At 41.2% G+C, this 13,509-nt stretch overlaps 1 protein-coding gene across 1 annotated transcript in view; it reads left to right on the forward strand.

Moving 5' to 3' along the window:
* Positions 1-3,342, forward strand: part of EIF4E3 (eukaryotic translation initiation factor 4E family member 3) — a 38,239-nt gene extending 34,897 nt beyond the window's left edge. Inside the window, exon 7 of the mRNA XM_045808091.2 lies at positions 1,336-3,342. Coding sequence (XP_045664047.2) covers positions 1,336-1,382 — 47 coding nt within the window. The 3' untranslated portion in view covers positions 1,383-3,342. The remainder of the gene's footprint in view (positions 1-1,335) is intronic.
* Positions 3,343-13,509: the final 10,167 nt, after the last annotated feature.

The raw sequence follows: 13,509 nt of genomic DNA on the forward strand, positions 1-13,509 counted from the left end.
ACAATTTCCGGACAGTCCCTATCTCTTGATTTATCCCGTGGAGCCCAGTGTCGCTAAGACGTCTGGGCCTCCTTCACTTGACCCCGCAGCACTGTGTACTTTACTGCAGAACAGAGCATGCTTGCTTCGGTACCAGCCCTAAAAATCTGTTTTAAAGAGAAAAAAAAAAAAGTGAAGTATTTGTAAAGTTCTACATGTGAGAAGCATTCAGTTAAATCATTTTGGATTGTAGGCTCTCCTTAGGAATTGGGCCAACTCACGGTAACCCTGGGAGCTGTCGGTGTACTTCCCCCAGGATTTTATCCATGTGAAGAACAGGTTAGGGCAAACATCCAGGATGAAGGGGAAATGGTCCCTTTGCCCACCGAAGTCACCCCTTCAGACACTAGTCTGAAGAATTTAGTGTCTATTAAAAACAGAGAAATGGGAGGGGCTTGACAGGTGAAATGAGCCAGCCCATCCGTGCCTTCCTGGGACATCATTCACTGCCCATGGGGGGAGGATATAGGAAGTTCTGAGTTGCCTTCAGCTTTATCAGACCCAAGCCCCAGCGACTTTTCCCCTTGAGAGAAGAGGATCTGCCCTAGCGTCGCGATGATGGTTAGTCAGATTCCAGGAAGTGGACTTTCACCCTTGACCTTTTTTGCCTTGGAGAAAATGTTATATATATTATGAATGTCTCATTTCCCACTTCTACTTTATAAAATTTTAAGTCTTTGAAAGATATTTTTGATAGCGCAATTTTTTAATTCTAGGGTCCCTAACTGTAACTCATGGTTTTGCAAGCCAGACAACAGGACCAGAAAAAAAAATTTTTTAAACATGATGAAAAAATAAAAGAGCCATCCGTTTTATGAAATTTCATTTCCCACAGAGGGTGCTCAGAGGTGGGGGTGTGATAGGATTGCTTACCCCCTTGTGTTGTTCTTTGCTTTGTTTTTGTTTGATTTTATTTCTAAAGATAGGTCCCTGCATGGTCCTGGCATGGGTAACATTGGGTCCCCCCACCCCATGCATCCCGCGGGGCACAATCCCCCGCCCATAGCATTGGAGGCCCCGCATAGTCTCTTCATCTCGTGGGGATTACTCATCCTCCCGGCACAGCGAGAAGAAACAGGCAGCATGCCCATTGCTTGTTTATTCCTTGTTTTAATTTTCATGATTACGTTTCTCAGGAAATGCACGCCTTAGCTAACAGTTACTGGCACAAAAAGGTATTTGCGTTCTTGCCAGCCTTTGGGGAAACTGAATGAGATGCCTTAGAGAAGGGTTGCCCCATCCTTTGCTTAAAGTTTTCTTTCCTTTTTTTCTTTTTTGTTTTTTTCTGTCCTTTAGCCCATGAAGAGCATCATGCTTTTGAAGGTGGACGTGGAAAACACTAATTGCACACTGTGTAAAGAATTCTTTGTCCTTTGCTGATTGGTTTTGGAAACGGTCTTAACAGGAGGGAGAGTGAAGAGAAGACTTGCCGAAGCCCGATGCTGGTCCATTTAGAGTGGGTTTCTGTCCTTGCAGATGGGGCAATTAGGGCTCAAAGTGGCAGGTGGGGTGGGGGGGAACTGTGTGGGTTTCTACGGTCACATTACTTGCTTTTTTTTTTTTTTTTTTTGCTTTCTAAATTCTCTGTTCTTTTCACTCTGGGGTTTTTTTGGGGGGGTCCTTTTAAATTTCCTTATTCAGTCTAATTATTGTTTTCTACACTCCCCTTTCATTGAGGCATAAGAAATCGGTTTCCCTTTAAGTAGCTCTGCTGTACCTAGTTAATGAGAATATGCCTAATCGTGACAATACTGCTTTTGAAAACCACACTGTACTTGGAGGAATACTAGCTTGGTGAAACCTGTCTTGATTATTTGTTGTGACACATTCCTACACACTGTGCACTGGGCATTGTTTTTTTCTGTCCCAGGGAAAAGAAAAACCATACTTAATCTGATTTTGCACTGACAGCGCACACATCTTTTATTTTTCCTTTTTAAACTTTTTTTTTTTTTTTAGTGATAAAAGGAAAATAATAGTTGGGTTGCCTAACATGAAAACTATAATCATAGTTGAGTATTTCAGGATATAAATCCAACTCTAGGTCTTCACGCCCTCTGTGGAAGTATTTCTAACCAGAATTTCAATTTGGCCTTCTCAAAGGATAGGCATAGAGTGCTAGCAATGGATTTCTCCTGGTAGGAGACCTTGTATTTCTGATTTGAAGAGGTGGTGATATTTTAACTGTTTGCATTAAAGCTGCTTCTGAATTTTGGGTGTGTGTGCCCACTTAGGGCTTTCCAAATCCATTCGAACACACTTTGTTAGATTATCCCTTTTTCCTGCTCACACTATATGTCATTTCCAATAATCAGTAGTCCTCCTGCCTGGGCAGCTCTCCCCTGCCTTTTTCATTTAGGAGCAGCAAGATAAATCTCATTTCCAGGATGAATGTGAACATTGGCAAAGTGGAACGTTGAGTGCATTCTGTTGATATTAATTTTTGGAATTGTTGATATGTATTGTATTATGTTACCAAAGAAATAACCGGTTTTAGTAGAAGGAAATGGCCACCCTCTGGAACACTGAGACTCTTTCAAAAATGTGCCAATTTCCCTCTCTTGACTCTGCCAAGCCTCCTACTGCTTTTACCTGAAAAAGGCAGGGCCATTTGAAGACACTTCCTCCTGCTGGCTTTTTCTGAGTCCAGGGAGCTCGTGCACACTTACACATTTCACAGAAAGGGCCCAGTGCGCAGAACTTTGTTGTACCCAGGATTTTTAATCCCTCTTGCAGTATTGACCAGCAGAGAGAGGTGGGGCCGCTTCCAGCCTCCAGCCTGTGTTTGTAAATAAAATTCTCCGTTCGAACATTTTAAAGGACTTTCAACGATATCTATTTATAAAAGCTGTACCCTTCACTTGCGTTAGTAATCACATCAACCATAATCTCAATGATCGTGGTTGAAAAAACTCCTTTGTTTCTAAACTGAGTTTCTTCAGTGATTTCAGAATGAGGTATAAGGATGTCAGACCCCTTTTTCAAAAGCCTGGAATTTGCTTCTCTAAACATTGTACTAACACCCAACTTATTTTTAAATTATTGATCAAGGATTTTAAAAAATTATTCTGAACATGAACTTAAATTCTTTTTTATAATATAAGTATTTTTCTGATAGATTAGAAAAAAAAAGGATGATTGACCGACCTTCATTTTAATTGTCATATATATTTCCATAAGTAAATGGATTTTGAAGTATTTTTATTTTTATTGAACTTTATTTAAAGCATTGTGATGACATGTTCAGCTTCTGCATGTGTGTAGCCTTTGAAGAAAAAAAAATAAATAGGAATGCTAGGCTTACATTAATGTTCTCGAGTTTCTGTTGTTTATGATTGTGGCACATGGCTTAATGCACAAAGTAGATTTTTGTCCCAGAGAACTTCTGCACCTATTTCTGACCCCGCGGAAAATACCAACTGTGAGAAGGATTTAATTTGCCAAATGTTAAGAACCTATTATCTAAATTACTTTAAGAGTGGATTTTGTCAGATTTTGCTTTGGAAATTGTTTTAATTGAATATTTAGTTCCTAATAGACTTTGTATGAACTAAGCTGATTTAATCAGTCTAAAAACCTCTCATTACCTTCTTGGATTAAAGAAGCTAATACTCTTTTGAGATACAAGGAAATATCTTTTGGGGCATGTGACTTTTGTTTAGGGCATTGTACCCATGCTGGGGGGTGGGGGTGGGGTGGGTGGCAACTTGCAGGGGAATCCTGATTTTTCAGTCCGGACCTTGCAGGTGCAGCCTGTCCTCTCTACAGAGAGCCGTATAGAAGTCACAGAGCTGACTTGCTCGCTTTTGTCCTTCCTTAGGTCTGGATGCAGAGCCAGGGTCACTGATGGGAGCCAGTATGCATTTTCTCCTCCCATTGTCCCATACTAGGTCATTAGACCAAAGGCACTTGCTTACATTGGGGAAGTTAGACCCATTTAAAAAGGATGGATAGTACTCACTTAAAATAACTTGTCTCTGTATTCACTTTTCTTCTGTAAGCACTTCCTAAAGTGTTGACTTACTCCACTTAAAGATTCCCTGCCCAACTTTTCCACATTTCTGAAATGAGGGGATAGTTTACAGTGAACACATACATTCAATGTAATGTGGCTATTAAATTCATGGTAAAATTGACAGCAAAAAAAAAAAAAGCAAAAGGAAAAACACAACTCTCGTAAAACCTTAAATAGTTGAACTTGACTCCTTCTCAACTCTCTTCTTGACTTCAGCTCACGTCTACACCATACACACAGTTTTAAGACCTTATAGATGAACTAAACTTTGGGTATCATTGAGTAGTAGACACACTGTACAGGCTACTAGCAGAGCCTTGACCAAACCCGTCCCTTGTGAAAGGACATGGGGTAGCACACAACGGAGCTGGGCATTAAAGTCTGCAGACTACATACCCAGTCCAGGTTCCTCAAACTGCGAACTCTCAGAAGTCTGCCAACCTAACCCCCAAACAGCTCAGCCCAATGAAGCACTACATACCTGTTACCGTCTGGCCACTGATACGCCCGTCCATGATCAGATATCCTCTCATTTTCTCCCTCTGGCTCTCAGTGACTAAAGCTATGCTCCAGATTGGTGTTTGAAAATAACCTGACTGGGACAGGAGGTGGGCCTTGGCAGCGAGAAGCCCAGCTCCTAGAAGGTCCCATCTTTTGTTACTTAAACAAAAGTGACAACATTTGGAGCGATCACATGGTGGCGCTGCCTTCCAGCCAACGGGTCTGGCCCAGCAGCATCATTTATCCAGCTATGTTTGTGTAATTATTTTAAGATTCGAGTGCATTTTGCTCTTCCGGTTTTATAAAAATGTGGTTAGACACTACCAATAGAAGTTTAGCTCTCCTATACCTAATAAAAACGTGTGAAAGATAGAACTCTCTGGATGTGCTTTAAAAATCTCAAATCTTAGGCTTTTGGTGAGCCTCTAAGCAGTTAGGAAGAGAAAGAACGAAATAAACTAACGTATAGGAAATACCAGAAATATTTCATCAAATATTGTGCCCAAAGGGAGAAGTAAAATTAGGGTTTGGTTTTTGGGTTTTTAAGGGCTTTCTAAATATGGAGCTCCCCTTTAAAAATGCAAGTCTGCTGTCCACTTTTCCTAGACTGTATGTTTCTGTGCGATTTCACTCCCGACAGTTGAAAGTAGAGGACTGCCTGTAGGTAGTTTATTTCTTAAAAGGATATGTGCAGACCAATTAAAAATTACTTAAGAGTTTGGCGACTTGGGATTGTAAGAGCCTGGGTAATTACCTCAACAACTGAGAGGGGTCCGAAGGTGGAGAGAGAAAAGAAGGGAACGGAGGTGTGGTGAAGAGCCCTTTGAGCCTGCGCTTCTGCGTAGCTATGAGAGTGGGTTCTCCCACTCGTCCTGTCACAAGGAAGAAAGCTCAGATAGGTTCTTTACACATCCGATTATGCTGTTCTGTTTCTCTTTTCTATTTTTACATATACATCCAAATCTGTGAGCACTTCTCACTTAGGTTAGCGCGTTCAGGCTAAAAGTCACCATCTTGTGTTGTAGAGATACTCTCATCTTGCTGACACTACTCCATTTCTAAAAGAAAACGAACCGAGTCTTTGAATTTTAGAGTGGAAGGGACCTTCGAGATCATCGACCAGTGCTTCTCACCCCTTAGTGTGCAGAAGAATCATCGGGGTGCTTAATCAGTATGCACATTTTTCAGCCCCAACCCTAGAGGTTCTGATTCACCAGGTCTGGGAGGCCTAGATATCTGCCTTTTTTTAGCAAGAGCCCCAGTGATTGTAATGTGAATGTGCCTCAGACCCCATTTTGAGAACCCCTGCTCATATCCAACCCCCGCCTATGACAAATGAGGAGAGCCTCCCACCCCCCCAAGCTCTCAGGTGACCTGATTGGAATTATAATACCAACAACCCTAGGAAGGCTGGAGAAAGCCATTATCACTAAGACTTGAGAAGATGATGCTTGTAGATAAGAACTTTAAGGCTAGGACCACAGCTGTAATGAGCAGCCCATCTCTGGAAGTCCATGATATAAAAGCTTTAACACCGAGTGGCAGCTTTTCTCTTTTCTAAATACCATTTCAGCGTGTTAAGAGAAAAGAAATTAATGTTCAGAAAAATAGTTACTCCATATGTGCAGTAACTACTTTTCTATAATATCTTATGGCATCTGGGGTTCAGCATCATTGAACAAGATTAAATGAACGTTATAGAGCTATAAAATTGCATGTAAAATAACGCAAAACTGTTCAAATGACTATCAGAGTAGCCTGGGAATGAGTTTCCACTAAAATTGTCGCTCCTAGACGTAGCTGAGCAAAGCCATTACTAAAGTGGAGGGATTCTTTAATACAAAGAAGTGTCCCAAAAATCAAGTAAGTATTCCCTAAAACCATGTAATTGATAATCAGAAGTCATCGTGAAGTCAATATTTTTTTGTCCATCATTGCTGCTAAAATTTAGAGTCCCATTGTATATATGTGTGTTGAATGTACTAATTAGAATATCCAATAAAATAGCCTTTTGGATATTCTATGCTTTTGTGTCCTTCAGAAATCATGAGGTTGAAGAAATCTGTGTTAAATGTTTGCTTGGGTTGCTGCCTCAAAAGAGCCATCAACTCACTTAATGAAATGCAAGATTCCTTTGTGAAAATTTCAACTCCTGATGTTGAAGTGAGAGAATTTTCCTGAAACTTTTATTTTGGAACAAGTGTTCGAGATTTATACAACTGTCAACTTTGTGTTAGAGAAACAAGCAGGAAGTAAATATGAGCGTTTCTGAGTTTGCCGTAGAAAACCAATGGTACCTTTTGTCTTTTTGCTGAAGAAAGTTTAAAGAGGTGAAAATTTTAATTTTAGCACTTTACCTTATATGATAATGGGGACTTTGAACATTTTAATAACACTTGTAAGGTTTCTGTTTTCAAATAGAGCTATTAATTTTGTGAGCATGCCTTAACCCCCCCCCCCAATTTCTCAGACCTTAATCCGGTAATATGGCTCAGAACCGCAGCGTGGTGTGTTTGCTTGCTTTTAAATCTGAACAACTCAGTTATCATTTAATAACACGTTACCATACCCTTTGCGTGTCTCCTCCCTGAGATTTTAGTTTCATTTAAATTACTACACAAAGGATTTCAGAGCTTAGACCGGTGAGCACACTCTAGGTCGGGACATCTAGCACCAGTTATCCCGAATTGAAAATCTTATCAGTCGCCTTCCGAATGATTCATTCTTCCAAACTGTCTTACCTGGGTGTAAGCCGAAGCAGGTTTATTTGCCTTATGTTTCGGATCTACTCGTGCCCCCCCCTCCCCATTGTATACCATCTGTGCCCTGAGCAGTCGGGGCCCTTCCACATATGGCTACAAGCTGGTGTAATGCCCTTCCTTTTGATCTGACTTCATCTAGTGATTTGCTCAGTATTTTTAAGGTCAGACTGAAAACTTTTCTGTTCTAGTTATTTTTGATTTTATATTGTGTGTTGTGTTTGATGTTCAGATACATGTGAAAGTTGCTTCTATGAGTCAGTAATTTTGATTCCAGCCTTTTGCAGCAATAAGGTAAGACGAGACCGTACTTTTCTTCCTTGAAAATGTAGTGATTTATGTGTTTAGGGTGAATGTTTAGGCTTTTCATGTAAAAGTTCTTGCACTTTTCTCGTTTGGGACTATGCTGCTATGAATCTGTGCTCCATTTTTCAAGTTATAACTTTGTGGGGTTTAAGGGGCCGTTAGGTTGTAGAACTTTCTATTGAGATGTTTTTTTCTCATCTGTTGCCACTCATTTTCACTCTGTACTGGGATTCTGTAGAACAGGAATGTCATTCTCCTTCCTCAGGTTTAACATTTCGTGCCCTTTTTTTAACCACATTGCTTCATGTTCACTAGGGTCCGAGCATATGCGTGGCGGTGGTCATAACGTTGTTCATTCCAGCTCCTCCTGAGCCTTTCCGTGCCGCTAGCGTAGTGTGCGTGGTGTGTGTAAAGCTCCCAGCATGGCGTGTGTGACACGTAGTAGGTTGTCCTGAGACTCTGACAGGAAGCAGCCGTGCTTTTATACTCTCCTATTGAACGTATTTGGTGACAGGGCTCATCTTTGGCTCTTAGAAAACACATTTCACTTATTTTCATTCCTTTTCTCTACTTCTTGCTAAGAACGGTCTCATTTTAGAATAAGTCAGTTACTCTTATTTCTCTCTTGTCCTCCAATTTGTCCCTAAGAGTCAACTGTCCCCTATTTCGCCAGGCGAACTTACTCTTCCTTTCTGGTTGTCCAATATATCCCTTTAAAAACAAAAAGAAACCAGCAAACACTTACTTCTCCCATTTATCTGCAGACTTTCCCATCTCTCACTGCAGAAGCAAGCAAGTCAAGATTATGTGTATGATGCCCAGTTACCATGAACACAGATTTTCATGAAATCCTTGAGGGGCAGGGCATAACACCCCTGAAGTGTTAAGATTTCACAAGATCGCCTTCTTGTCTTTGAGTCTCATTACTGCCGCCATGTATCCTGTGTGTGCTGAATCACATGGTGGTTATCGAGGCACGTTTGGGGGACATGTTCTGGGTTGTAGACTCTGCCTTCCCACTGAAGATACAGTTTTTCAGAGGCCAACCCCAGTGATTATTTTGCTTGTAGTAACCGTTGTTACAGAACTTTTAACTGCTTTCCCTAATGAATGTATTTTTAAAAACCTCTGGAATCCTGCAGGAAGATAGGTCTTTTGTTATAGGAAGAAAAGAAAACAGTAGCATTTACTGGGCTCAGCAAGTTAAAATGTGTACCATTGAAATATGTATCTATTTCCCATCATCTGGCTAAGCTGTGGGGCTGACTAGGTTATTTCTTGCCAGAGAAAATAATTTTAAATCATAAGCATATTTAACTAGCAAGCATAAATCATAAGCCCTTCTAATCATAAGCATGTTGAACTCTGGTACCATTTGTACAGATGGTATGGTTAAATGTGTGGGCTCCTCCCAGCCTCAGAGATGTGGACAAGCTCTTACTCCCCAATTTCCTCTTTCACTTGGGGAACTTAAATCATTCGTTGTTTGCACATACAGAATTCTAGAAAGCACGGACCTAGAGGAAGGTTTCAGGTCTTAGGAAAGTTCGGGGTTTTGTGACTCACCCTGCCTGGAGAATGCTGGAAATGAAGGGTAAATACGAATGCTGCATTCCCTTTTTGAGGCCAAAATAATTGGTGTTTCATGAAGATAGTCAAATTATGAAGGACAAGACTTTGATTTTCAGAATGTGTCTTTTTTTAAGAAAACAAACGTCATGGAATCATAAATAACATTTTAACAGAAGCCTGTTGGCTTTCAAAAAGTGTTCTCCAGGTGGTTGGTTCTACAGAAATACTTTTAGATACAGCAAACAAAGCTCCTATTATACAGTATATTTTTTAAAGTATTTTTACAAGTGTAGTAACACAATAACACGTTCATACTGACATGCGTTGCAAGGCAAATTGTTACCATTTTGGAAGCCAGTAGCATAATTTACATACTCATTGATTTTGTTTTATGAAACACCACTTTTTAGAAACTTTTTATTGTAAAAATAAAACAAAGATGCAGAAAACCACCCAAAACAAGCGTGTAACTTAGCGAATCGTTAGATGGAGAACACTCCTAGAGCAGCACCCAGGGTGAGAAGTAGAACTTTGCCAGCCACCCCAGGAGCCCCCTTCGTTAGTTTCCTCGCAATCCCAGCCCCTGCCTTCCCCGGTAAAATAACCCTGAGGCTGACTTCCAGTAAGCTCTTCCTTGCGTTTCTTTCTGGTTTTATCACTCAGGTGATAAACATCACCTTTATCTTTTTATATAGAAGCTCCTCTATTGATGAAAGTTGGATTCAGAAAAGTTATTTAGAAGCTCTTTAAATGCTAAGTGCAGAATGACACCCTAAGCCCTTGCTGCCCCCATAAGTCAGGGAGCGGATGGCGTTTGGCAGGCTGTGCCGCATGGCTCTGGTCCCAGCTGTGACTCAGTAGTAGCTACTGGCGTATGGAGCTCCACGCCATCGAAGCACAGACACTCACTAACTTATTTCTCCCCAAGACACCGTTGCCCCCATTTTCTGTATGTGGAAGCTAAGGCTCACGGGGGTGCAATGACTTGCCCACGCTCACGCAGGTAGTCCATCACGGAGCCAACAGATGTCTAAGGTACTGTGGCTCTAGCCTGTTCTCCCGATGGTAGGCTTGATGGAAGATTCCAACATACAAGGGCTTTGAGACTGCTTAGAAGAGTTTGTTTGTAAAGGAAAGGACCTACAGCTTTAAGAAAAAGATTGAAAGCTCGCTGGTCTAGTTCCACCTTTTCATTTTACAGATGAAGAAATGACCCAGAAAGCATAAAGAATTTGCTTAAGGTCACACAAGCAGTCGGTGGCAAAGTTGCAGCCAGCTCCCCGAATCTCCTGGCTGTTAAAATCAACGATCTTTCCTTCATTCCATACCTTATGTGGAAAAAATACACATTTCCTAATCCGCTTCTTTGCCTCAGTCCCACAAGAGCAGATTTGTCTCGAAACCAGTGTACGTCTAGGATACACCAGCTACTTGCTTACTTTTTCAAGGTTTTAGCTGGGAATTAAAAAATTTATATTTGAAGTTTGCTTTTCTGTCTCACTTATTGAGTGCCCAATCTGTGGATGCACATGCCTAACACTCCCCTCCAAAGAACGTACAAGAATAACACATTTGACTGGTGTGGATGGCAGGTGGAAAAGAATTACTGGTGTAGTGTAGGCCCTTCAACATATTCACGGCCAATTCTGGATTATCCCAGCACAGATGGATCATGCAAAATCCCTCTTCTACTTCTTACTAGTGACCTTTAACTATTTGTGTTTGCAAATGCTTCTACCGGAGATTGGAAAGGAGAAGAGCAGAGAAGATGGGATTTGGTTTCTTGACCAGAGTGTTAGGTGTCCTGGTTAATGGTATGGTGGTTTTCATTGGAGACTGTGGGATTCTCTCTGGGTTGAACCACTCTGGGATTTCCAAACCTTAGCCTTGGATGTCAACAATCGGAAGGGAGGCAGACTGGCATGATGCAAAGAGCTTAGCGTGGAATTTGTTTTATTGGGTTGAAATCCCATTAGCTTGTGCCTCAAGCAAGTTACTCATTCTCTCATAGCCCCAATTTCCTAATCTACAGAAGAGGAAGAAGACAGAGCTTCTTCAAAGCCAATGACATATTTAAGCACCCAGCTCAGCACTTTGCTCACGTAGAAAGCTATTCAATGGTACTGCTATTAGTTGACTTTGTTCATACTTCCACACGGTAAAGAGAATGAACTGATCCAGTGAAACTTTGGCACTTTCCTCTTGACATATTGGTCCAGCTTAAGTTGTTTGAGGTTCTGCAAGTTGACGACAACACTGGCCAAAACCCACCAGTCTCATGACTGCTCGTTGACCGATCTTTCTACCTCCTCACGCCATAGTGGCACAAACAAATCTGCCTTCTTCCCTGGAGCTCTGTGTACCTGACTTCTGGGTCATTTGCTGTGAACCAATAAAAAACCTGAATGAATCTTCCAGTTAATTATTTTCTAAGGACATTATTGCCATTGTTACTCAAGAATACACGAAGGAAATTCAGCTGATGAAAATGTTTTCCATGCTGAACAAATTATCATTGAAACATAAGTCCCATGTTACGCTCTGTGGATTGTAGGCACTCCAACTTATCATTGGAGGAGGACCTTAGGAGGCTCCCAAGAGTTCCTTGTATTCCACGCATATTCTTTTAATGCTGGATGCCTTAAGGAAAGTCGATAGGCATCAGTATAGCTGAGATAAGGATTATATGGGATATTGACTCATTCACTCAGAAAGTATTTATTGAACAACTATCATGTGCTGCTAGGCAGTGGGGATACAAAAATAAACAAGATAAGACATCATCCCTTCTTCATGGAGCTTACTGTTGAGCAGATTGGCAAATATCATTAAAACTTAGGAACTACTAGGCCATAAGAAAGGCAGGAAGTATATTTTGAACATGTTTGAGCTCCACATACCTACACATACTATGAACTCAGTGCATGCTGGAATGAAGGAATGTTTCAGTGTTGTCGTAAGCAGAGGCTTTTTTGTTGTTTTTTTTTTAAGTTAAGGTATCCTTCGATTTCTAAGGCTGAGTGTTTTTACTAATTTCATTATTGTTTTAAAATGCTCTAATAATAGTTTTGACATGGAATTCAGTAACCACAAAGGCTGTTTATAATTTGTTGGTGCTTTTCAAACACCTTTAAAAGCCGAGCGAGCCCTGGACTTTCACTTGGTAATTCACTGTGTCTTTATGTATATACCTGAAGGGTAACCATCGTAAAAAGGCCTGTGCACCAACATGTTCAATATGGGGATTCTTACACTGTGGAATGTCTAAAGATTGCTTACTCTGTAATTTTTAAAAGCCCTATAATTCCTTATAAAGCATATATAGCATCTGAACAAGAAATATGACACTAAGTCTTGGATTAAATAATATCTTGGGGCCACTACCTTATGCATTTTCAGCAACTCAGGAACTCCACTAAGTGCAGGTTAACAAGACCAGAGCATCGTAAATGAGCATCTGTCCCATGACCCAGTGGGAGACCCCTTCCGATTATTCATTCCAGAAGCACGTGCTGACACCGAGTTCAGCCCTCTCGGATCTCCCACTCGAAGTGGCCTTTTAAGATTGGCAGGAGGTCAAAGCCTTCCACCCCGGTGCTTTGTGGTGTGGCTCAGTGTTTTCTGGGTCTTACTTGCTTTGCAGCCCGGATAACTGTTTTCAAAATGAAAGTAAACAAAACGAGACTTTGGACGGGGAGCAGTCCAACTCGGAGCACTTGTGTGGAAAAGGGTTTTGTTGTTGTTATTTATTTTTTTTTTTTTAGAGCATTTTAAATGAGAACAGGCAGCTCTGCACAGAAGAACTGGTCCGATTGGGCACCATCACCGTTTATCCCGCTGACCTGGGTTTTTGCAGTCCTAGTTCAGCCTTCCACTTCAAAGGCCTGGCTCCGAGGGGATCACACATTTGCCTTGATGACAAATTAATCAAACTTGATTTCTTGGATGAGATGGATACAAAAGACTACCGCTCCCCAAGGCCTGAAAATCACTACGGCCCTTCTGGCTCTGATTAGAGCAACAAAAGGATGTCTGAGAGCCATCTTCCTCCCCGCGTGGGCTGTGGGACAGAGCTGAAAGCCGCCGGCTTGTAAAGGAGAAAGGCCTTATTAAAACACATTTCAGCTGCGACCAAGTGCTCGGGGAGCCCTTCTGACAGAGAAAATTACTTTTTAGGAGATGCTCACCTTTTCTCAAGAGCAAAGTTTCCACTTAGAAGAATGAGCAGAGGTAGTATATTAGTGATCTGAAGTGTTTATAGAGCTCCCCTTTTATGTTTCTGTTGAGAAGGCGAAGTTAAAAAAAAGAGAGAGAAAG

This window comes from Ursus americanus, chromosome 14 (assembly GCF_024610735.1).
Source record: "Ursus americanus isolate L20-20 chromosome 14, mUrsAme1.1.p, whole genome shotgun sequence".
Taxonomy (NCBI): Eukaryota; Metazoa; Chordata; class Mammalia; order Carnivora; family Ursidae; genus Ursus; species Ursus americanus.